This window comes from Arachis duranensis, chromosome 9, assembly GCF_000817695.3.
Source record: "Arachis duranensis cultivar V14167 chromosome 9, aradu.V14167.gnm2.J7QH, whole genome shotgun sequence".
NCBI classification, from domain to species: domain Eukaryota; kingdom Viridiplantae; phylum Streptophyta; class Magnoliopsida; order Fabales; family Fabaceae; genus Arachis; species Arachis duranensis.
In genome coordinates, this window is record NC_029780.3 from 56242410 (window position 1) to 56268224 (window position 25815).

Consider the following 25815-nt stretch of genomic DNA (forward strand, 5'->3'; position numbering starts at 1 on the left):
TCAATAATTAACTCGAGTTCCACTAACTCTAGCCTTTTCCAAGGAAAGACTAGGACCTGAGGAACCAAACTTATTCCATCCACTTGACTTACCTTCATAGTTAGAGGTTAACTTAGTGGGAGAAAAATCCAATTCTCATCACAATTGATAAGGATAACTGGGATAGGACTTCCAATTTTCATACCTTGCCAAGAGTTTTTATTGGGTTTAGTTACTTGTGACAACCAAAACATTTGTACGAAGGGATTTTCTGTTGGTTTATAATCTATACTCACAACGCGACTATATTTTTATAAAATTCTTTACTAGAAAAAAATCCTAACGTCAAAATGGCGCCGTTTCTGGGGAATTGCAGACGTGTGCCTTATTATTGGTTATTGTAAATAATTTTTTTCTTTTACTTGTCTCATTGTTTCTTCTCTTCCCTTCTTATTTCTGATAACTACTATGAATTCTCACCCCTCTCGCTTTGAGTTTGGTTCTACTTTTGTTGCAAGGAATGAAAGCTATAACAGGACTATGCATCAAGGTCTAAGCAATCAAAGATGGATGGAGCCAAGAGGATTTAATCACCCCTTTAGGCAACAACACCCTCCTAGATACCATGGACGGAGACCATTCTACAATGCATACCCAACTGATAGATTTGGTGGACCCCTTTGTAGCTATCAACAAACCCCACCCTATATATGCTCAGAGACCATCCTTTCAACACAACCTCAACCCACCAAACTCACAAGCTTCTTTTCGCCATTCGCCACCATATGATCCTTATCCGCCCCAATGCCAATCCAATTACTCCCAAGAACCACCACTCCCCTATGCACCATGTCTATATCCATCAAGCCAAGAATCATAGGTTCGCTTCGAAGAATCAGTAGACCAATTTAATGCAACCCTTCATCAACTGGAGCAAGCAATAAATCAATTATCTTCCAGATGTTCGGACACTCAAGGAACTCCTATGGCTTCATGGGGAGAATCTAATGAAGAACGTAGTGTGAAGAAGACACAAGAAGCTCCAGTGGACAGCATAGAGTATAACTTCATACTGGAACAAGTAGAGGACACTATCATTGTAGAAGAAGAAGAGTTGGTTGAAGATTTAGGAGATGCTGAACCTCCGCTCAAAGAAATTATAGCTGATGCTAAGGAGGATAGTGCACAACCCCCGAAGCAGATATCTTATGAAGAACTGGATGGAATAACTCAAGACGCATGCTTTCTTGATGATGATCACAAGTCAAGTTCTCTTAGTATTGAACTTGCATCCGCAAGTGAATTCCTTGAGACAAAAGAATCTTCCCCAAGTGAATACGAATATGATACAGAGGTTGACTTTTCTCAACCTCCCTCAGTGACTTTGATTAAGGCATGGTTGGAATGGAAAAAGTTTTCAAAGAAGTGGAAGAATTCACAGAAGACCACAAGGGAGTAGAGCTTGCAGAACCACTGAAAACACCTATCCCAAGGCCATTACCGCCCAACACAAACTTCAAGTGGGTAAAATCCTTGACCTCTATCTTCAATTTTCCACCTGAATATGGTTTGCTTGAGACAGATGGCCAGCTTAGAGCTCTCTGGGGCTTTAAGAGAAAAAGGAAAATGACTCGCACTCAGCGCTGGTATGCAAGATTCAATGAGGTTTCGCACTTCAATTTAAGGTGCAAGAATTGGTGTCAAGCTCAATTGGAAGGATCTCGGAAGCTGTTTGGTTACTGCAGTGAGAATTCAGATTACTTATCATCCGGCTGGAAAAATGCAGATCAATACAAAGACGGGTGTACAAGTAGAGTTTGGGATCCTGGAATCTATTCTACCATTCAACACTCCGGGAGCCTGCAAGCCTGTTTGAACTCACCTAAGGGCTTTACGTACCTTGTTTGGGACCCCGGAGGATGTTGGCATTCCAAACACTGGTGAAAATTTCTGGACGAATTCAAGCACAAGCCACCATAGCAGAAAGCTCGTCAAATGTCCAACTTAAGGACTTTAACTAAAAGTGCTGGGTGGGAGACAACCCACCATGGTATGATCGTTCCTTTTTCAATTCAGTTTTGTTTGTTTTTGAGTTTTATTTTCTCTTATTGAACCTGGAATTGTTCATAACATTTGCATCTGCATCTGCATACTACATTTTGCATCTTGCATATTAAAAAAAACGCACGCGACGCGTAAGCGTTGCCGACGCGTCCGCGTCATAGGTGCGTTGGGAATAAAAGAAAAGTGAACAGAGAGTCACGCGAAAGCGTGGCTGGAGGCGAGCCTTTGGCACAAATTGGTCCACGCGACCGCATCGCTGACGCGTCCGCGTCATGTGAAAAAAATGCCTCCCACGTGTCCGTGTCACCCACGCGAACGCGTGCCTCAAAATCGACGTAAAAAGGGTGTATGGCCGAAAGTTGAGCTGGAATTGGGCTGGACTCGTACTAGAAGCACAAGCCCTACCATGCGAACGCGTGCCCCACGCGTTCGCGCCGTCTTCATAATTTGGTCATCCACGCGATCGCGTCAACCACGCGAACGCGTCACCCTGAAAAGTGGCAATATGATTTTTGAACAGGGAGTCGTGCGAGCGCATGTTACGCATCCGCGTGGCCGACGCTTCCGCGTCACCTCACTTACGTGCTACCCGCGCGAACACGTGCCCCACGCGTCTGCGTCCCCTGCGCCGCACAGCCTTTCCATCCCAGTGCCAACTGTCTTATCTTTTCTTAATCTTTTTCTTTCCCCTTTCTTAATTCTTTCTTCTTCCTTCTTTACTTTCTTCTATTATCTCTATTCTTCATCTTATTCATTCTTTTTCTTCTTCTCTCTTTACTCTCTTCTTTCTCTTTTTCTCCCTTTCTTTTCTATATTTGTTGTTTTACATTGGTGTTACAATCTTTTTACTCATCTGTTGCATATCTTCTGCACTGTTTTAGGTGCTTCTTAACTTGTTTGCTATTTAGTTGACATGCCATGTGCTTCTATTGTTTTCTCACTTGCATGTTGTAGCTACCATATAATTGAGACCCTCATTATTTGGCATTAACCCACCCAGACTTTATTTATATTCTGATTTTTATTTCTGGGTCACTTTTTCTTCTTTTTCCTCTTCTTTCAGGATGGCCACCGAGGAAGGGAAAGGAAAAGCTTCTAACTGGAGAGACAGGCAAGTCAATCTGCACAATCTATAGAGAAAGACATCAGTTGGAGCAGCCCGTCCACTTGTACATCTTAGCATGCACCGAGGACGGTGCAATCTTTAAGTGTGGGGAGATCGATACCGATCTCCATGGGTTAGCTATTTCTATCTCAACACCAATGTTTAATTTTCTTTGTTTGTTCATTGTTGCATTTGCATATTTGATTGCATGTTTGTTTGATTTTATGCATTTAGTCACTACTTGGTTGAAGTAATATTTTCTTTTTCAAGGAATTTTTATAGTATTTCACTAATTTAAATTATAAAAAAATTAAAAATTAAAATTTTCTATGTGTTAAAATTGTTTGAAGATTGTAAATTAGAACATGGTTTTTGAGCTAAAGAACACACACCCTGTGAGAATTTGAACTTATTTACATGGTTACATTATTTAACCATAAATATTTTATTCTTGTGTGTTTTCTTCTCTATGATTGTAATCTTTATTTTGTTTCATTCTATATGTCCAGTGTTTAATGTATGCATGCATATGTATGGTTGAGGCCATCATCGGCTATTAGCTCACTATCCTAAATGGCCTACCATTCTAATTACCCTTGTTTGCCACTTTGAGAACCCTTTTATGTCACCCTTGTTAGCCACTTTGAGCTTTTTAATCCCCTTCTGTTCTATAACCACATCACTAGCCTTAAGCAGAAAAACAAATTAAATATCCCAATTGAATCTTTCGTTAACTTAAGATAGAGGTTGTGCACCAACTAAGTGTGGAAAAACTGTGGGAACATGGGTTAATAAGGGAACGTATCAAGTTTCTACTTCTGAATATTGGAAAATTTGGGTATCTACTCATGTAAAATAAAAAATAAAAAATTTCATATGCATTGATATGTTATTTTAGTTTTTATGTTTCTATAAAAAAAAAGAAAAAAAAGAAAAAAATATAATATAAATAAATAAATAAGGGAACAAAATTATCCCAATGTTAAGCTAATAAAAGATCAATGCATATGTGACACAAATCAAAAGAAAAGTTGACACATGACTATGTGATATAAAAGTGGGAATTATGGGTAGCTAGGCATGACTTTAGAAATTATATAGAATATATGTATGTTAGGTGATAGCTCATGTTACTCAAAGATTCAATTTATAGCTCACTTAGCCATACATATATCTTTACCCTTGCCTTGGACCCCATTACAACCTTGAAAAGACCTCATGATATGTGCATGGGTATACTAAATATTTGTTGATGGGTTAGATGAAGAACGAAGTTTAGAAAGCATGATTAGAGAAGAATAGAGTGATTGACCCTAGACACTTGAGAGATTAGAGTGATATACACTACCAGTGAGGGTTCAATGCTTGATTATATGTTTCCTGCTTTCATGAGCTATCTTCTTCTTGAAAGTTATTTATATTGTATTTTGTGATTTGAATTAGTGAAATCCAGTTCATATTTATTCTTGAAGGATTTATTTACTTTCTCACCAAGTAGATAGAATCATTTTAGCATGTAGTTGTGTTCACATTCATAGGTTGCATTGCATGAGTCCTGCTTTTCCTTACTCATTTATTTTGTCTCCTTGAGCTTAGCATGAGGACATGCTAATGATTAAGTGTGGGGAGGTTGATAAACCACTATTTTATGGTTTATATTGTATTTAATTGAGTGGTTTTATCAAGCTTTTCACCCACTTATTCATATGATTTGCATGATTTTACAATTCCGTCCTAGTTTAGTTCTATGATTGAAAACATGCTTCCTTGGTCTTAATTTAGCTAATCTTAATCCTCTCTTATTACCATTCGATGCCTTGATCTCTGTGTTAAGTGTTTCAGACTTCATAAGGGTAGGAATGGCTTAGATAATGAAGAGGAAGCGTGCGAAAATGGAAGGAACACAAGGAATTGAGGAGATGACCAGCAAGAAGTCACGCGGTCGCATGGCTCACGTGACCGCGCAAAATGGAAGAAATCAGAGTGACGCGTTTGTGTGCCTGACGCGACTGCGCGGACTGGAAGCTGCACGAATGATGCGAATGCGTGGACGACGCACACGCGTGGTACGAAAAACGCTGAGTGACGCGATTGCGTGGTCGACGCAGCCGCGTGACGTGCGCGTTCTGCAGAATTACAAAAGTCGCTAGCAGAGATTCTAGGCCGCATTTCAACCCAGTTTTTGGCCTAGAAACACAAATTAAAGTCAGGAAACATACAGAGACTCAAGGAGGGAATTTATATCAGATCATAATTCAATTTTAGGTTTTAGATGTAGTTTTTAGAGAGAGAAGTTCTCTCCTCTCTCTTAAGATTTAGGATTAGGATTTCTATTAGGATCAGGATTGTTTCTTTATACCAGGTTCAATAGTTTATGTTTCTCTTCTGTTTTTGTTTACTCTGAAGCTTTTATTTGTGTTTGATTTATGTTGCCCAATTGGCTTATGAATATTATCCATGTTAGAATTGACATCTTCATTCAATATAATTTGAGATATTCCGGATATTTATGATTTGAATTTATCTTTTTATATTCTTGGCTCTAATTGATTAATTGGTAACTCTTGAGTTGTCAAACTCATTGTCAACTGAAAATTGAAATTCTTCAAGAATTAACTCGAGTTCCACTAACTCTAGCCTTTTTCAAGGAAAGACTAGGACCTGAAGAACCAAACTTATTCCATCCACTTGACTTACTTTCATAGTTAGAGGTTAACTTAGTGGGAGAAAAATCCAATTCTCATCACAATTGAAAAGGATAACTGGGATAAGACTTCTAATTTTCATACCTTGCCAAGAGTTTTATTAGTTATTAATTTATTAATTCTTGCAATCTATTTCTCTTGCTTAAAACCTTTTTCAAACCCAAACAATGTTTTTTCCATAACCAATAATAAATCATACTTCCCTGCAATTCCTTGAGAAGACAACCTGAGGTTTGAATACTTCGGTTTATAAATTTATTGGGTTTTGTTACTTGTGACAACCAAAACGTTTGTACGAAGGGATTTTCTGTTGGTTTAGAATCTATACTCACAACGCGACTATATTTTTACAAAATTCTTTACTAGCAAAAATCCTAATGTCAGGGTGTTACCTAGATTAATTTTTTTTATCAATAACATATGTAGGCTTGTTTGTTGTAACTTTTTTTAGTGGGAGTATATAACGAGTATATAGTATATAAAGTGTAATAACTCAATAGATATTTTTTAAGAGATTTTTCATTTTTTGAACTTATTTTTCTCCATCTCTTAATCCCTTTTAGTTCATCAAACCATCAACATCACAACTTGATTTTTTCATCACCTAACAATTTGCAATCCGCTTATTATTTTTTCTTTGTTGTATTTGAGTAGTATCACCAATGTTGTTTAACTTTCTTGAAAGGAATGACAAATCAATTGTGCCATTTTTGTTTTTGAAAATTAAAAAAACTTTATCATCAAAATCAGATTCTCGGATTTTTGTTTTTAAAATAAAAAAAATTAAATTTAAAATAAGATCCTTCAATTTATAGTTTATTTTACCTCTTCAAATATATTTTACTATCCGATTTGATTAATTAAAAAAAAATAATTCCATATAAAAAAATACTTAGACTTTCAATAATAACATATTATACATATATTTAATCCACATAACAAAAATTAGCCTTTACAAACTCTTAATTAAAAAAAAAAAAACCCAGAAATTGGATCATCCAATGTTTATTCCCCGAAACTTCAATTTTCGGACGTAAAACAAATTGGACCATTCCATTACTCTTTCTCTTTGCATGTTGCCAATGAACAAATTGTTGGATATGATTTGTTGAATTATAATTTTTTAAAGGTGGAAACCAAGTGCGTGAAATTAATATCTGAGAGCTGTTAGATGATTTGATTGATTTGACTAAATTTTCATCTAACGACTCTCAAATATCAATTTTACGTAAAGGCGACTTCACCTGAATTTTCACATTTTTTTAAAATATTGCTCCATATCAGGGTAATACAGGATACAATATCAGGGAATACATAACTTGCACCCATTACTAAAAATTGAGCCCTCGTATCGTATGTTTGTTAATGGAAACAAAATATTTTATTAATATTAATATATTGACGGATAATATATGTGGGTAATAATATTGGCAGGCACTCCCCCGGAGTGTTTATTAATTATCATTGACATAGTTGGAGAGACAGAGAGAGAAGTTGATGAATGATGATTAGTGGTAGCCACGAGTTGGCGCGAAAGAAGAAGGTGCCGAAGTTACAGCTCCTCTCTCTCTCCGTTGTTGAATCAACAATGTCGCTCACAGCCACTCGATCCACTCTTTCTTCCTCTTTCTCTCTCCTTTCACTCTCTCACTCTCACATTTCAATTTCACTTTCTCCACCAAAAAACCATGCCGTTTCTCTTTCTTCTTCTTCTTCTTCACTTCTTCCGACACTCATAACACGTTTCCGTTTCACACCTAAAAAAAGAAGAAGCAAAAAAACAAAACTGATGCGATTCGATCAATCGCTCATTGTTCGCTTGCTTGGTTTCTCTTCATGAACAACAACGCGCTTCTCGCAGCATCTCCGATTCAAGACCTCAAATAATGGTGCGTTCTCTAGTTGTCAGTTTTCGTAATGTGCTTTTGTTCCTCGCGTAATGCACTTCTCGGTTTCGTTCTTCATTTCTTTCCTTCTGTTATTCTGTAGCAGTTGCCATTACAATTTTTAATTAAAGTTTATTATTATTGTTTTTTTTTTAAATTGTTGTATGTCTTGTTTGTCACGTATTGTGTTTTGGGGAATAATCGTTCTTATCAGAGTTATATTCAAAAGGTCTTTTTTTTTATTGTAAGGTGACTTATAATAAGCTAATCCAAACACGGAATAAGATATGATAAGAATGAGAACGATTCTCTTTCGTGCTTTGGAGGTGGAAATGATTATGTGAATGGAAATGGCAATGATCGAATGGAACTATGAACTGGCTGATCAAGAAAGAAGTCTTTCATGAACTGGTTTCTTTCAGTTTTTTGTTGCAATGCAAATTGCAAAACTAAGCTTAAAAAGTTCAAGGAATCTTTGTATTTGGATACAGTGGTTCTCCATGATCAATTCATTGCGTATTGTTTGCAATTGTGGAAGAGTGTCGGGGGAAATGATTGGAGATGGTTTTAGAAGCAAAATGATCAATCTTCGGTGATCAAGGTGTGGAACTTAGGCAGCAGTGCTGGAGGATCAAGCAATGGAACTTACAGCACGCATATTAGTTCATTTTGTAATTTATAGTTCTTCTGGATGCCATTATGGTACAAATATGAACAAGACTTTTGTTGTCTTTTCTGGCAAGCAGGATAATATGAAAACAGTTACTTAACCTTACTGAACTCTTAAATAAACTGTTTTATTTAACAGAAATGATGAATTTGTACGTCCATGTGCAGGGGACTCCAGTGAATATTATTGTGGGTTCTCATGTCTGGATTGAAGATCCAGATATCTGTTGGATTGATGGACAGGTATCAAAAATCACCGGAAAGGATGCTGAAATTGAAACTACCAATGGAAAAAAGGTTTGTACTCTGCACATTCTTTTCTTCCTTCCGTTTTTCCTTTGTGTTAAAGTCTATGATCTATACTAGATTTCACAAAATTCGAACACCAATAAGCATGTAATGAACAACTCTTGATTTCAACTCTTATTTATGATTTTCAAAATATATTATTGAGTGTTTCTGTTGCATTCCTGTCATTTCTTCACTAACTAAATTCTAAGAAAATTCGGCAGATCTGTTATAATTATTTTCGTACATCTGGAGGCATTTTAATGCGTTTCTTGGGGCAGCATTCATGTTTTCTCATACCGATACTGCTAAATGGAAATGACAAAATATTTCATAACTTAGTTAAGTAAAACATTACATCTGAATTATTGGCTTACTTCTATTTTGGCTATTACAAGGTGGTTGCAAATTTATCAAAAATATATCCCAAAGATATGGAAGCTCCTCCTGGTGGAGTGGATGATATGACTAAGTTGTCCTATTTACATGAACCTGGAGTCCTGCAGAACTTGAAAGCTAGATATGAATTGAATGAAATATATGTAAGGCTTTCTACCTTTAATTTTATAAGATTTAGCTATGTTTGTTATAGGAAAAGTCGTTAACTATATTCTTGATTGCCATCACAGACATATACTGGAAATATTCTGATTGCAATAAATCCATTCCAAAAACTACCACATATCTATGGTGCACACATGATGCAACAATACAAGGGAGCACCATTTGGAGAATTAAGCCCTCATGTATTTGCAGTTGCTGATGTTGCATATAGGTAAGCAGTAAATTGCTTCTTATTATCTAAATGTCATTCCTATCATTGAAGGAAATATTAAAATGGATATTTTGTTTTTATTAGGGCAATGATAAATGAAGGGAAAAGCAATTCAATTCTGGTCAGTGGGGAAAGTGGAGCTGGCAAAACTGAAACCACAAAAATGCTTATGCAATTCCTTGCTTATCTAGGTGGTAGGGCTGGCACTGAAGGCCGAACAGTTGAACAACAAGTTCTTGAGGTATGATTAATTCATAACACTCATTTTTAAACTTGATCATTATTCTCATTCTTATCTTTTTGCTGCTAACGTCTGATCTTATTTGAGATTTCTATACTAACTAATCCGAATGCAGTCAAATCCAGTTCTAGAAGCATTTGGCAATGCAAAAACTGTCAGGAATAACAATTCTAGGTGAGTCTTTCTTATACCTGGATAATAACGGACACTTTGGTTTTAGTCTCCATTAATGTCTGCTTGATTACTTACCTTTTATGTCAGTCTTCTGAGATGCAGGCAAACAAGGATTCCTTATGTTTCATTCTCCTTCTTAGTCTGATATTTTAAAGTACTTATATTGTAGGTTTTGTTTCATTTCATATTCATAATTAATTTCTAGTCACAAGGCCAAAAGTGAAGAGTAAATTGACGTTAATGAATAGTTAATGATTTTATTTTGCATATTATTCTTTCAAAAGGAAGGCGAGCCTTGGAGCAACAGTTGAGTTGTCTCCGTGTGACCTCAAAGTCACGGGTTCAAGCCATGAAAACAGCCACTGATGTAATTATCAGGTTAGGCTGCGTATATTACACCTTTTGTATGCAGCCCTTCCCTAGAGCCTGCGTTAATGTAGGATGCTCGTGCACCAGGCTGCCGTTTTTATTCTTCTTTCAAAAAGAAGCATTTTTGCTAACATAGTCTGGTAGGTGATAGATAACTTCTAAAGCTATTACTAATGGTTGGCTTCCAATTCTCTTTTGTATTAATGGTGCAGTCGGTTTGGTAAATTTGTGGAGATCCAATTTGATAAAAGTGGAAGAATCTCAGGAGCAGCCATCAGAACATACCTTCTAGAGAGATCTCGGGTTTGCCAAGTTAATGATCCTGAACGCAACTATCACTGCTTTTATCTTCTTTGTGCTGCACCACAGGAGGTATGTTTCTGTCAAGCAATCTGCTTCTTATTGATTCTTTTTACCATATAAACACATTGGAAATTTTTCTGGCAGGAAATTGAGAGATACAAATTAGGAAGTCCTAAAACTTTTCACTACCTTAACCAGTCAAAATGCTATGAACTGGCTGACGTAAGTGATGCTCGTGAGTTTCTTGCCACCCGTAGAGCTATGGATATTGTTGGAATCAGCCAAAAGGATCAGGTATTTTGTTTCATGAGTGTGAATTGGCTTCTTTCTTTCTAGCATATAGGATAATTAGCTTCTTAAGTTTGTGCTTTCCTCTGTTACCTATTTCTCAGGAAGCCATTTTTAGAGTTGTTGCTTCAATTCTCCATCTTGGTAATATTGACTTTACCAAAGGAAAAGAAGTTGACTCATCAGTTCCGAAAGATGACAAAGCCAAATTCCACCTTCAAACTACTGCTGAGCTTCTAATGTATGGATGTTGTATTATTACTTCCTCCCTCGATATGATTTTTAATTACCTTTAAGATGATTCTCAAATTTCAAATCAGGTGTGATGCCAATGCTTTGCAAGATGCATTATGTAAGCGTGTCATGATCACCCCTGAAGAAGTTATAAAACGGAGCCTTGATCCCCAAAGTGCAACAGTGAGTAGAGATGGACTGGCAAAAACAATTTATTCTCGGCTGTTCGACTGGTATAATACTGAAAATGGACAAATATGACCTATATAGTGTTTAGTAACTTAGATACTGAGGATAATGATATGGGGTTCTGATTTTGATTCATGATGTATTTATGTGTTTAACAGGTTGGTGGACAAGATTAATAGTTCAATTGGACAAGACCCCAATTCTAAAACTTTGATTGGAGTCCTTGACATATATGGTTTTGAAAGTTTTAAAACTAACAGGTAATATATAGTTTTGGAGAATAGGCATGCCTTCATGTACATGTTATGTATTTCCAAATATTGTACTGATTAGTGATGTTGAAAGAAAACACCTCTGGAATTCAGTCCTTTTTAACTTACTATCAACCTGTTATCCTCTGCAGTTTTGAACAGTTTTGCATTAATTTCACAAATGAGAAGTTGCAACAGCATTTCAATCAGGCAATGTCTCAGGCTACACTGCACTTCAAGTTTTCTTGTAAATGTTATTCCTATATTTAATATGATTTCGATGATGGATTTCAGCACGTTTTTAAAATGGAACAAGAAGAATATACAAAGGAGCAAATTAATTGGAGCTACATTGAATTTGTTGATAACCAAGATGTTTTAGACCTTATTGAAAAGGTTTTGTTTCTCCTATCCCACTTTGTTTAACCAACTGAGGTTTCTTTGTTTGTTCTGGGTGTGAAAGCATTCAACATGTATGTTCTGGAATTATATGAATACAAAGCTCATGCTTTTGATATGCTTGATGATGATATTTACAATGCTTCCTTTTTAATTATACTATTGTAGTTTATCCCAGAGTCCATAATTTAATTTGACTATAATGAAGAAGTTAGTCACCAGTTCAGCTTTTCCTTTCCTTTGGTTTATCCTTTCTCTCCCATCCTTTTTATTTTATTTTATTTTTTTAACATCGTTTTTCTTCTGCAGAAACCTGGAGGAATCATTGCTCTCCTAGATGAAGCTTGGTAAAACATTGTTAATTTTTCCTATGAAGAACTTCTTTTTCATTGGTTATTAGATGATTTTAACTTTAACTTTTTTGGTTAGTAAAACTGGACATGAACTACTTCCTTAATAGCTTGCTAGATCCAGACTTTCTCTGGCTGCTTTGATGCTACTGCTCCTTCTTGCATAACATACACAATCTACTTACTTAATTCTTAATTTTTCCCTGCCTTTCTTGTCTTTCAGCATGTTTCCAAAGTCTACGCATGAAACTTTTGCAAACAAGCTTTATCAAACATTTAAGAACCACAGGCGCTTTATTAAGCCAAAATTGTCTCGAACAGATTTCACGATTGCTCACTATGCTGGGGAGGTATGACTTAATTCTTATAACATTAGCTGCTGAAAATATGACATATTTGTTTAGTTGTTTTTTCCCTCAAAAAATTCTGCAGGTTTTATACCAGTCTGATCAATTTCTAGACAAAAACAAGGATTATGTGGTTCCTGAACATCAAGATTTGTTGAGTGCTTCCAAATGTCCTTTTGTAGCTGGCCTTTTTCCACCACTTCCAGAAGAGACATCAAAATCTTCCAAATTTTCTTCAATTGGTTCTCGTTTTAAGGTATCATGTTTTCTAGTCTTTGGTTCAATAATCACAATATATATATGTACAAGCCCATGCTTATGAAAAATAGACCACTTTCCTATTATCTGGAAGCTAACAATATTCTAAATGGTGCAGCTACAACTACAAAGTCTAATGGACACATTAAATTCTACAGAACCCCATTACATCAGATGTGTGAAACCAAATAACCTCTTGAAGCCTGCTATTTTTGAGAATGCCAACATTATGCAACAACTTCGCTGTGGTGTGAGTATAATGTTACTTTTGTTTTCATTTCATCTTTGGATGATATTTATGTAAATGATATATATAGTTCTTTATGTTTTCAACCATTCTGCTATCCCTAACCCTTGCCACTATAGGGTGTTTTAGAGGCAATCAGAATCAGTTGTGCTGGCTATCCTACTCGCCGCGCTTTTTTTGAATTTGTGAACAGATTTGGCCTTCTTGCTCCAGAGGCCACAGAAGCAAAGTGAGTATTTTTTTAAGCATGCTTTTTATGTGAGGTGGTAGAAATTTGTTGCTTGAGGTGTTAAAGTATTTTTGTACCAAACTTAGGTTTTGTGCTAATTGTCAGTTTGTTTCACTTATGAGCAGCTATGATGAAAAGACTGCTTGCCAAAAGATTCTGGAAAAGATGGGGCTTAGTGGATATCAGGTATCTTAAAATATTTCTCTATACTATCATAAAGATCTTGGACTTAGCTCCAACTATAATTCATGCACCTTCAACCTCTTCCTATGTCAATTCTCATTGTCTAATGTCAAATAAATCCAGAATGGTTTTAGAAAATGCTTCTTTGTATAATACATTCCTCTCTCGTATGATCACAAAGTTCGTTTGATTGGCCGCCAAATGTTATAGATTGGAAAGACAAAGGTATTTCTAAGAGCAGGTCAGATGGCTGAACTAGATGCACGTAGAGCTCAAGTACTCAGTAATGCAGCAAAAAGTATCCAGCGGCGCATAAGAACTCATCAAGCACGTAATCATTATCTTGCGCTTCGAAAGAAGACCATATATCTGCAGTCTCAGTGGAGAGGTGAAATAACCTTACTAATTTGTTAGGTTAAATGCAATCCTTTTACATTGCTTGGTCAATCTCCTTTATCTATATATATTTACTATGTATAATATATTATTTGTAGGAAGACTTGCATGCAAACTATATGAAAACATGAGAAAGGAGGCTGCTGCTGTGAAAATCCAAAAGAACACACGCAGATATCAAGCTCGGAGAGCCTACAAGAAACTTCATATGTCAGCATTGACAGTTCAAACAGCTTTAAGGGCAACAGCTGCTCGCAAGGAGTTCAGATTTAGGAAGCAGACCAAAGCCTCCATTATTATTCAGGTTTTAGTCAAGTTCAATTTGATTTAGATCATCAACTTGGGCAATCAATATGCAATTTTTAAATCTGTTCTCTGAAAAAATTGCAGGCTCGGTGGCGGTGCCACAAAGCTGCATTATATTATAAGAGGCTCAAGAAAGGGACCATAGTTACACAATGCAGATGGAGGGGACGTGTAGCCAGAAGAGAACTTAGGAAACTAAAAATGGTAAATTACTAGGTTTGCCATGATTCTTATATAACTGGTTTTAGAGATTCCATCAAGACGTAGAACCTTCAGGAACATGTGACTAAATGTTTTAGTAAATGACTAAATGTTTAACTGCAAAATGATGCTTCATATTAAGCAGGTTTATCCAACCTGTATTATTATTCTTCTGTATCATTGTCATGATCACTCTATTGTAATGAAGTGTAAAACATGAAAACAAACAGCTACACCTTGTCTTAGGTGGGTTGGTTACATGGATTAGGCATTGCCATAGTTTGGTATAGCAATCGTGCTTACATTTAAACTATTAAAATCTAAACCGTACCTGAAATATAAAACAACCTAAGGGGGAAAACAAATTCTTAGGATCTTCAAAATTGAAATTTCTTTAACTTTAGACTTAAGCTTTTAGAACTAGAAATATATTTGTTCTCTTTCTGTCATTTTTTTTTGTATTTCTTCAAATATTATCCTACATTTATTATTAAAAAAGTGAAACAGACACAATCCTTAAGGATAACTATTTTGACTCTGAAATGAAAGCCTTGCAACTATATTTCTCTATATTTGTAATTTTCAATTTCTTTTTGCTGGTTTTGCGAAGGATGGGATCCAAATCTGACTCCACCTTCTTGTAATGAATTAAGCCACTTCTACAAGACTCATTCTGTAATATTCAAGTCAAATAAACATCATTTTTTATTATTTTCCTGTTTATTGATATCTTTTTCTTGCCTAACTTGATGTCCTGTTCCACTTTCTTTAGGCTGCAAGAGAAACTGGTGCACTTCAAGAAGCGAAGGATAAGCTTGAGAAACGTGTGGAGGAACTCACTTGGCGTCTCCAGCTAGAAAAAGGATTAAGGGTGAGATATATATTTTGCAGATAAATACGACTTGGATGACTGTTATGTTTTTTGATCACTTAGACAATTGTGCATGTTGAAATAACACTTTTACACTAATGGAAAATAAAGGAAGTGCAAAAGACCAACCTTAGTAGTTCCTAAACATTTACTTCATTCGCAAGCTCTAAACTAAATATGTGGAATCATGTGCAGACGAATCTAGAAGAATCCAAATCTCAAGAGATAGCAAAACTGCAGAATCAATTGCAGGAGATGCAGAGCAAATTTGAGGAGACCAATGCTCTGCTTTCCAAGGAGCGTGAGAATGCAAAGAAAATTAGTATAGAAGCAGTTCCTGTTATTCAAGAGAAACAGGTTATCGTTGAAGATACACAGAAGATTGACGCACTGACGGCAGAAATTGAGAGCCTAAAGGTAAGAAAATTCAGTCTTATTGGATATGATCCCTTGTTTTCAATGATGCATATCTTTCTGTGTATACTCTTTCCTTTAACATCAAAGATTGTGACAATATATATGTCAATTAGACATGGGATACATAATTCTTAGACAGGTTTACATAACTCTTAGGTTTACATTAAAGATGCTATTTTAATAGTAATTATTTTGTTCTAGACATCATATATTAATTGATGTCATGTAGATTGCAAACAGAGCTAAGTCATGCACTTCATCAGATATTTTCGGAATTCTATGATATGATATAGTAAATATAAGATGCTTTCTCTCTTTATAGATCCTGGATACAATGGGATGTCAAATGAAATGTTTTCCTCCTGCTGATTTCTGAAATAATACAGTACAAAGGTATTCATAGTTGATATAAGCTGACACCCAATGAAGTCTCTCCTTCACCAAACAGCCCTTTCAACTTTAAGTGCATAAAATGTACAAGTACACTTCAACTTTTGCTGAAAAAGATTTTCTTAGGTATCTTTGATGAGGTTGGTGAGGATCAAGGTTTAATTAGTAATCACTTGGCCATGGATTTCTTGTTTGATCTTGTTCTTGTAAAGGGGCTGTCTTATCCTCCTATATATTTGTATATGCCTTCTTTTTATCTTAACGATTCTTCCTTTTTCCATAACGAAGAATTAAAAAAAAAAACTTGGGCATAGTGTCTCTGACACAATTTATGTGTGTCAAAGACAAATCCCTGAATTAATAAGGGGCACAGTCTCTGTATGCTGATGTTGTTATCTTTTTGTCAGCACTTAGCAGCTTATCATATTTAAATGATTGCCTTGGCTTTTTCTTCACACAGACGTCACTCGAGTCAGAGAAACAGAAATCTAATGACTTTGAACAAAAATATAATGAAGCCCAAGCTAGCAGTGAAGAAAGAGGTAAAAAGTTAGAAGACACAGAGAAGAAGGTTCGTCAACTCCAAGAATCATTGAAGGGGTAAATAAACAAATCATCGAAACAAGCCATGTTGCAACTTTTTTACATTTGATTTCCAAAGACCAAAATCCCTGTGGAGAATTTATTTTGAAAAGTTCAATAATATCATGGACTAAAGTGGTCAGAAATTTATCTTTTCTTATATTCACATCTCACACGAATCTTTGGTTAATTCCAAGTTTCATCTTCACAATAGATGTCATGCACCTCATTCACTTAACTGGTTGACTGAAATCTTATAATATATGATCAGGCTAGAAGAGAAGATTAATAATGTAGAATCAGAGAATCAGGTTCTGCGTCAACAAGCTGTATCGACTAAGTTCCTTCATAGACGCCAGAGCTCACTTGCCCAGGTTCTCTTCATAATGGACTTTTAAGCATGAAAAGAATATAAACCTTGATGGTTGTTTGAAAAAGTTTTTTTTTTATTTTTTATTTTTTATTTTTTTCTATCGACAGAGAGAGAGGGCTGCTGAAAGTGCTCATAATAGTATTGCAGTGGAGGGGAAGCCACAAGTGGTAACTAAATCCATTTTAAATGTTCATCTTTAGGTTATGTGTATGTATGTATGGACTTGATTTGTTTCTATGTCTCCTGATAGACTAATCAGGAACTTCAAACTAGCCCATCAATGAACCTGAGGGAATCCTCTGAAGTGGATGATAAACCACAGAAGTCACTAAATGAGAAACAACAAGAGAATCAAGAATTACTCATTAGATGCATTGCACAACATCTAGGATTTGCTGGAAACAGACCAATTGCTGCCTGTATCATATATAAGTGCCTCTTGCATTGGAGATCATTTGAAGTTGAGCGCACTAGCGTTTTCGATAGAATCATCCAGACTATTGGCCATGCAATTGAGGTGTATAAAGTGCAACTTTCAGATGCTTGTGTTCTCTTATTGTTGCTTTGTCACTTTCAACTCAATTAACTAAAATATTTCCATTTGTACTTTAGACCCAGGATAATAATGATGTCTTAGCTTACTGGTTATCCAATGCCTCGACACTTCTCTTGTTACTCCAACGCACACTCAAGGCAAGTGGTGCTGCTGGAATGGCTCCACAACGCCGTCGTTCTCAATCAGCAACCCTATTTGGGAGGATGACTCAGGTAAACACAACTTCATTTTAAACTAAAAATTTCCATAGTAAAGCTTTCATTTCTAAGATAAGTATACTCTTTGTCAGAGTTTCCGTGGAAGTCCAGCAGGAGTCAATCTGTCCTTAATTAATGGTAGTTCAAGTAGAGGAGTAGATACATTAAGACAAGTTGAAGCCAAGTACCCAGCTTTGCTTTTCAAACAGCAGCTTACAGCATATGTGGAAAAGATATATGGAATGATTCGTGATAACTTGAAGAAAGAAATTTCTCCCTTGCTTGGATTGTGCATTCAGGTATGACAATTCCTTCAGTACTCTAGTAACTGATTTATTGTGGATGCTTGTTATAAATGACACTGACTGTGATGCTGTAGGCACCAAGAACATCCAGAGCAAGCTTGGTTAAGGGATCGTCACGTTCTGTTGCAAACACTGAAGCCCAGCGAGCTTTGATTGCTCATTGGCAGGGGATCGTTAAGAGCCTAGGGAACTTTTTAAATACATTGAAAGCAAATCATGTTAGTAAAATCTCTGACATCATTCTCTGTTTCTCTTTATACTACTTACATATGCATTATTGTTATAACAAAACCGCATGATTCTCTTGAAATTCTACAAAATTAAATAGCTTGCATATATTCTTCATTTTATTTTTTAATTAGGCGAGATTTTGAGAAAAAATTAATTTGGGAGGTTTACAGAAATTTAAGAGTGAATGACAGAGAGATTTATATATTTATGTATCTATCTTATTCTTATTGTTATTGTTATTGCTATTATCACTGCCTTTTGCTTCTTTGGTAAGTTGCTATATTTGCATTTGTTTAGTGTTCTTATGTTCTCTGAACACTCCCACTTCTAACCCGGCAGGTTCCACCATTTTTGGTTCGTAAGGTGTTCACGCAAATTTTTTCTTTCATCAATGTACAACTATTCAATAGGTCAGTTTGTTCTTCTCCTCTGTTTTCCTGGTTCGTCTCTACTTTGTGAATGGAGTTCTCTTTTTTATTGTTTTACATATTCATTTTTTTTCACTACAGTCTTCTTCTTAGACGAGAGTGTTGCTCATTTAGTAATGGAGAATATGTAAAAGCTGGTTTGGCTGAACTAGAGCATTGGTGTTATAAGGCAACGGATGAGGTGCATTAATTTTATGATATTATCGTTCTCCATTACTAATAAAGTAAAAGACATGTACTAACCTCACATCCTTGTGTCCAAACCCCACCACAAAAAAATTGCAGTATGCAGGTTCCGCTTGGGATGAGCTCAAACATATTAGACAAGCCATTGGATTTCTGGTATATGCCTTATCTATTCTTGGTTACATGTCATGAGCATGGTGCTTTTTTTGATGGTCAGATTGGAAAATTAGGTAAACTAATCTTTCCTGACCTCAATTTAGGTTATACATCAAAAACCGAAGAAGACACTGGATGAAATAAGTCATGACCTGTGCCCAGTAAGTGCAAGATATTCTTTGTCAGAAGGTTAACTTTCCAGAATAGTTACGCTTCTCACTTGCCAGAACAGTTACCATTCTCAGTTCCCTATTTACAGGTCCTCAGTATACAGCAGTTATATCGGATTAGCACCATGTATTGGGATGACAAATATGGCACGCATAGTGTGTCACCTGAAGTAAGTTCGTTGCTAACTATGTTTAAAGTTGTCTATGCATGAGACTCTTCCTTATTAATGTTTTTTCCAGGTCATATCCAATATGAGAGTGTTGATGACTGAAGATTCAAATAATGCAGTTAGTAATTCTTTCCTGTTGGATGATGATTCAAGGTACCTGATATGATTGTTTCGGTTTTCCTTCTGTGTTAAAACTGTCACTAGTAGTTGTTTTACTCACATTTTGGTACTCCTACCAAATGGTTCTTACTTTAAGCTATGCTGCATGCCAATCAAATAGAAAACTGAAATAAACCTGCGAAACAGGACTGTTTCCAACAGCAATCCCGTGATCCCTGACTGCACATTAATTATTTCTTTCTTTAATAAATTGTCTTGTACATGTTCCCGGGAAAAAAGAGTATTGATAGGTAGTGAACCCATAAAAGTGGGTCAGAGAGAAAGAAAGTACGAAGAGAGAAAGAATGAAAAAGAAGCGGAGAGAGATAGAAAGAAAAAGTGGGTTAACCTTCTTTTATGGATTTAAGAAATACTTCTCGCAAAAAAAAAAAAATAAAAAAAATAAAAATAAAATAAACACACTGGATGAATAGGTTTCATGATTCATGTTCATGAGGCCTTCCCCAAATTTTACAGACACAATCTAGATAAATTTGCCATGCTGCTATATAAACTACTTAGCTCATAAGTCTTAACCACACATTCATTAGGTAAAACTCATTTTGAAACGAACCCATTTTATGTATACAATATTGTTTTATGCCAAAGTTGTTTCATACTAAGTGATATGTAAAAGTTAAAATAAGGACTAGTTTGACAGGCTTCTAGTTGTTAACTCGTCCTTTTGCACATCTAACCGTGAAATTATATGGAATGTTAACCATTTCAATCTATTTTGCAGCATTCCATTTTCTGTTGATGACATTTCAAAGTCAATGGAACAAATAGATATCTCTGATATAGATCCACCGCCACTTATACGGGAAAACTCCGGGTTTAGCTTTTTATTACCACGCCCAGCTTGACAGTTTTGACTGTAGAATTGGTCGACTGGTGTTTATACCCACCCACCAACAAGATATCAAGTCACATTCGGGTATATAAATTATATATAGTAATTTGTTGACTTTGGTTGTCTAAGAGACTAGTCATTGTATTTAACACACGAAATTTACTTCTTAGTAGTTTCAACAGTGGATGACATAAAAAGCATATGCTACTACCTTTTTGGGGTGGAAGCTTGAAAAAAAATGGCCAACAGCCTTTTTTCCATAGAATTTTCATTCTTTTTTTCTTTTCTCATTTCACCTTGTCACTTCTCAGCACCTTCCTTTGCTTAGAATAAGATTTTGTACGTAGAAGTTATAGGAATTTCATCTAATTATAGTTGTGAATGGAGAACATTGCTCAGGATATGCGGTAACAAAGTTAACTGTTTATAGAGACCTGTCTGTCATATTTTTTCCCTTTTCTTGGCTGTGTTCCAAATAATTAAGAATTGGTTTAGATTTTCAGCCACCTCCTACAATATCTTAACTACGCATTCAGATTTGTTGATTTTAATTCCAAGTTTTGAGGCGAGATAGATATTGTGGAATGGATGGAGTAATCTTTTTGTTTTGAAATTTGCATTACCTCAATTTCGATGCTGTTTCAGGTTTCTCTACTTAATTGAGCTACCAGCATACTTGAAAGAAATAAAAAGGAAAGAAATCTCAAAAATAAATAAATAAAAAACATAGAAAAGTTAGATAATCTAGTTGAATCGTAGTTCAAGTAGAATTAGATCTTCCTTTTTTAAACAGTTTTTGAATTTGAGCCTCTTTGATATATATATATCAAATTGGTAGCTATTCTTGAAGAGATTGTATAAATAATTGTTAAGAATTTTCACTCCCAATTCTTTTTATTTACAAAATGAAGGCCGGTCATAGGTAAATTGCACTCACTAAACCGTGTTAAGAACCAAACTAAATAAACATTGAAATCATAAACTCATAATCTATCTATTTATTTAATTTTTTATTTTTGTGAGTCATCTTATTATCTACATGCTAAACTTGTTTTACTCTCCTCTTTCTTTCAAATCGAATCTCGAAAAATCGATTGCATTTATTTTGAGATACTGATACTGCATTTATTTTGAGATACTGATACTGAGATTAAGTATTGTTGTTGACAATCAGAAATTAAAATTATTTGAAGATGCAATTTTCATCTTTTTAATACCTCTCGAGAAAATAGGAACACAGGAACGAAAATTTCTAAAGACAATGACTGAAACTTTAATAACATGTCTTTTTAAAATTACCCTTATTCAACTTTGATGATTTTCAGTGTTCCCTTTCAGCCATCGTCTGATTTTCCTCCCTCGTCAAAAACTAAAACCCTGCAAAGCAAATGTTAGAAGAGAGAATTTTATAAAAAAAAATAAATTTAGAAAAAATGAGATTAGAGATTCTGATATGTACATGATATATATATATATAAGAGTAGAGAGAGTACTTTGGAATACATAATAAATATGCTATCTATATGCTAATATCTCCCCTCAAAGTGGAGCATATATGTCGTATATGTCTGGTTTGGTCATAAGGAATCGAAATTGAGGAGGAAGTGCCTTTGTGAGCATGTCTACACAATTGATACTTGCTAGGGATGTGCACTAGTTTAATGGTTTCACTACCACCTTTTTTTCGAATGAAATGATAGTCTATTTCGATGTGTTTAGATCACTCATGTAAGACAGGATTGGTTGCCATGCGGATTACTGAGATGTAGTCACAGAACAACATAGCTAAATCAATGTGAATGCCCAAAAACCTGAGTAACCCAATCAACCACACAATTTCTCATGCTACATTTGCAACAGCTTTGTATTCTACCTTAGTAGAGCTTCTTGAAACTGCTGTTTGCTTGTTGTTTTTCCATGAAATCAGTAAATCTCCAAGGAAAGCACAATATCCAATAGTTGATCTCCTTGTATCTAAACAATTTTTCCAATCCGCATCAGCATAGACTGAGAGATTGAATTTATTTATTGTTGAGAATAAGATGCCTTGGCTAGGAGCTGCTTTGAGGTAGCGAAGGATATGGTGTACAGCGTTGAGTTGGGGCACACGAGGATCAGCCATGAATTGAGCTAATTTTGTGACTGCAAATGTGATGTCTAGTTTGGATATTATGAGGTACATTAGCCTTCCTATGAGTTTGCGATAAGTAGAAGGATCAGCTAATATCTCTCCTTCAGAGGCACGTAGTTTAGAATTAACATCCATTGGAGAAGGAGCAAGCTTGTAACCCACCAAGGATAATGCACATTTGCACTGAGAGAAGAAGATACCTTCGCTAGATTTTGCAAGCTCTAATTCAAGAAAGAATTTTAGATCCCCAAGAAACTTAAGCTTAAAAACTGTGCTGGGCTTGTCTTCAACTCTCTTGATCATGGTATTATCTGGTCCAACTATGATGATATCATCAACATAGACTAAGAGGAATGTCGCTGTGGTTCCTTCACCGAAGACAAACAATGAATAGTCACTCTTGCATTGTTTGAAACCATGCTAAATTGATGTTGCACAGAATTTATTGAACCATCAGCATGAGGCTTGTCTTAAACCGTATAAGGATTTGGTTAATTTGCATACCAATCCTTAATTTCTCAGTGGATGTCCAAGCGGTACTTCCATATGTACTTCTTCGAATAACTCACAAGTTAAGAATGCATTGTTAATGTCCAATTGCAAAAGATTCTAGTTCTTGGTAATAGCTAGGCCTAATAGTACTCTCATTGTAGAAATCTTTTGCAATGGGGCTAAATGTGTCTTTAAAGTCAATCCCAACTTGTTGTGTTTATCATTTCACAACTAAGCGAGCTTTATGTCTGTCTAGAATGCCATCAACTTTGAGTTTGGCTTTGTATACCCATTTACATCTAATTGAGTGTTTGTTGGGTGGTAGATGAACTAATTGCTAAGTGTTGTTTGCCTCCAAGGCCTTGAGCTCTTTATTCATGGTCTGTTTCCACTCTTCATGTCTGAATGCATGGTGAAAGAATTTTAGTTCAGGGAATTTAGAGAATCCTTACCATAGCAATAGACATTTGGGACAAGACCCAACAAGTTCACAAAGCTAATTTGATCCTAAACACCAAAATTCAACAAAATCTCAACATATTTACTCAAAGTTTTTGAAACTGGGGAAGCAAGAACTGGGTGTGAAATTGAGATTTCCTTACCAAATTGTTTGATGGGGTTTTTAGAGAATTCCAAGGCGAACTCGTGGCCATTGAAAGCTCGTCAATCGGAGCTCCATGTTGAAAGTTACGGAAGATTAAAGTTTTGGAGGTGAGCGTTACATCTTTGCTTTCTTCCTCTCCCACTACTTCAGTGTGCTTCAATTGAAATAATGGGAATACTAATATGTGAGCATCTTATACCCTTTTTCATAGCATTTTCTAGTTATTTTTAGTTAGATTTTATTAATTTTTACCATGTTTTAGTGCAAAATTCATCTTTAGATGCCACTTTAAGTTTTTGTATTATTTTTATGATTTTAGGTAAATTTTGGGCGAGTTTGGCAGAATCTTGTTTAGAGACAAAGAAAGGATAGCAGATGCTATCAATCCTGACCTCCGTTCATTCGAATGAGCATATCTTATGCTATAGAGATCCAATTGACACGGTCTTAATGGCGTTGAAAATCTAACTTCTAGAGCTTTCCAGCAATATATAATAGTTTATAGTTTTTTTATATAATTATTTCCAAAACATGCATTAAATGCCAAGCTTGGGCATTTAACGCCCAAGAAGGACCAACCTCCCAATTTTAACGACCAAAACTGGGGTTCAACACCAGCCAGGGATTAGAAGCCAGCGCATTCACCCCTCTCTCCAAGTTGAACGCCTAGAACCTGAGTTGAACGCGAGGCATCTGCCTAAACACTCACCAAGTGGGTCCCAAAGTGTATTTTAGCACTCCTTAGGCTTTTCTTATTTTGTTTTTGTAATTATTAAATTAAATTAACATCTTTTTAGGGTTAGTATTTACTATCTAAAGGGGAGATCACTTAGGATTACATCATCATCAGACACATTACTTTACATCTTCTTCTCTGTTTTCTCTGTAAAGCATGAGTAACTAAACCTCTTGGTTAAGGTTAGGAGCTCTGCTTATTCCTATAGATTAATATTATTACTCTTTTCTTTTAATTAATATTTTATTCAATTCTAAGGTGTTTTTTTTTGTTCTTAATCCTATGAATCTGGGGTGGAAAGAAGTATGACCCCTGATTCAACATGAGCTCTTTGTGATACTCTGACCAAGGTCGCTTGAGCTACAACTTGAAAACACTCCTTTTAAACTGAGTGTTACCTACGACTAATTGGGATATGTGACATGAAATCCTGTCAGTTTTGGGTAATTAAAGTTTTTGTGGCGCTAAACTAGAATGCTGAGCTTCACCCTCGTTTGAATCGAACAACCACTGACCCCGGCTTTTGATGAGAATCAAAGAAGATGAAATTGCCACGGAATTGGGGTTTAATCATTTATAGTTTGTCATGTAATGAATCATTCATTGTTAAAATAGTCAGTAAGAAGTATTAATCCAGAAAGATAAGCTTCTCCGAACCCTTAACTACTTCCATATATTCTCACTTTTTCAATCTTTAATTGCTTTTCTTTACTTTCTTGTTTTATGCGCCTACAACAACTACAATTTTCTTTACTTTTTGCCTGACTAAGTCCAGCAAGATAACTGCTGCCTGCTCAATCCAACAGTTCTCGTGAGATCGACCTTTACTCACTTGAGGTATTACTTGTTCTGTAAATCATGTTGCTTGTATGCGAAGTTTGTATTCGTAGGTTTTGATGAATGACAAACCAACAAACAACTTGAATGAACAAGCATGTTGAAAGATCAACCAACATTCAACGTTGAGGAATGAAGAGTTGAAAGCAACACAACAACAACAAGAAACTCAAGTCCACAACATTTGAAGACAAGTATAGTGTCTTAGGACTTAGGTAACTTCTTGTTAAGAACCAATTGCTAAATCTCTCAACACACACTCACAAAATGTTTTGATTATCATATCATATGCACATCTTGCAATTCGATGCTAGCCAAATGGTTTAAAACTTGTTTTCAAAGGTACAAAAGCATAGGAATTGACTCCAACAAGTTTGAGATCAATCCTAAGTATTTTGAAGTGATTTTAAGCCATTCTTTAAGGTTTGCATCGATGCACACTCATCTTGCATCGATGCAAAGCATGCAACGACTTGTTGCATCGATGCAAAGATGTTTGCATCGATGCAACCTAGCTAAAAATTCAAATTTCAGC

The 25815-nt window shown here is 35.6% G+C and overlaps 2 protein-coding genes across 5 annotated transcripts; one reads left to right on the top strand and one right to left on the bottom strand.

The window, feature by feature from the left end:
* The first annotated feature begins 7306 nt into the window (after window positions 1–7306).
* LOC107465780 (myosin-11-like) lies at window positions 7307–20883 on the top strand. 4 transcript variants are annotated; one of them, XM_052254451.1, is made up of 38 exons: window positions 7307–7742; window positions 8577–8705; window positions 9095–9238; window positions 9326–9471; window positions 9556–9712; window positions 9828–9886; window positions 10468–10627; window positions 10703–10852; window positions 10951–11087; window positions 11167–11313; window positions 11428–11529; window positions 11673–11730; window positions 11815–11916; window positions 12229–12266; window positions 12493–12619; window positions 12702–12872; window positions 12993–13124; window positions 13241–13350; window positions 13476–13536; window positions 13744–13921; window positions 14028–14233; window positions 14320–14439; window positions 15209–15307; window positions 15503–15724; window positions 16575–16714; window positions 16968–17070; window positions 17177–17236; window positions 17320–17586; window positions 17682–17837; window positions 17915–18121; window positions 18202–18345; window positions 18698–18768; window positions 18868–18967; window positions 19072–19128; window positions 19233–19289; window positions 19388–19468; window positions 19539–19621; window positions 20370–20883. In XM_052254451.1, the coding sequence occupies exons 1-38, from the start codon at window positions 7740–7742 to the stop codon at window positions 20491–20493; spliced, it is 4608 nt and encodes a 1535-aa protein (XP_052110411.1). In that variant the 5' UTR covers window positions 7307–7739; the 3' UTR covers window positions 20494–20883. The 4 variants fall into 4 exon arrangements, 3 of the variants coding, with proteins under 3 accessions (XP_052110411.1, XP_020986071.1, XP_020986073.2); XR_008002723.1 differs by lacking the exon at window positions 7307–7742 and having other exon boundaries at window positions 7923–8705; window positions 19374–19468; window positions 20370–20516; XM_021130412.2 differs by lacking the exon at window positions 7307–7742 and having other exon boundaries at window positions 7923–8705.
* Window positions 20884–22320: 1437 nt separating this feature from the next.
* LOC107465778 (uncharacterized mitochondrial protein AtMg00810-like) lies at window positions 22321–23570 on the bottom strand. Its single transcript, XM_016084754.1, has 2 exons — window positions 23556–23570; window positions 22321–23031 (listed from the first exon to the last, which is right to left on the bottom strand). The coding sequence occupies exons 1-2, from the start codon at window positions 23568–23570 to the stop codon at window positions 22321–22323; spliced, it is 726 nt and encodes a 241-aa protein (XP_015940240.1).
* Window positions 23571–25815: the final 2245 nt, after the last annotated feature.

Coding starts and splice junctions, on each gene's coding strand:
- LOC107465780 (XM_021130412.2), top strand. CDS start 8,550: ATGATGAATTTGTACGTCCATGTGCAGGGGACTCCAGTGAATATTATT. Junction 10,628..10,702: donor TTTGTGCTGCACCACAGGAG/GTATGTTTCTGT, acceptor TTTTTCTGGCAG/GAAATTGAGAGATACAAATT. Junction 18,769..18,867: donor AATGTACAACTATTCAATAG/GTCAGTTTGTTC, acceptor TTTTCACTACAG/TCTTCTTCTTAGACGAGAGT.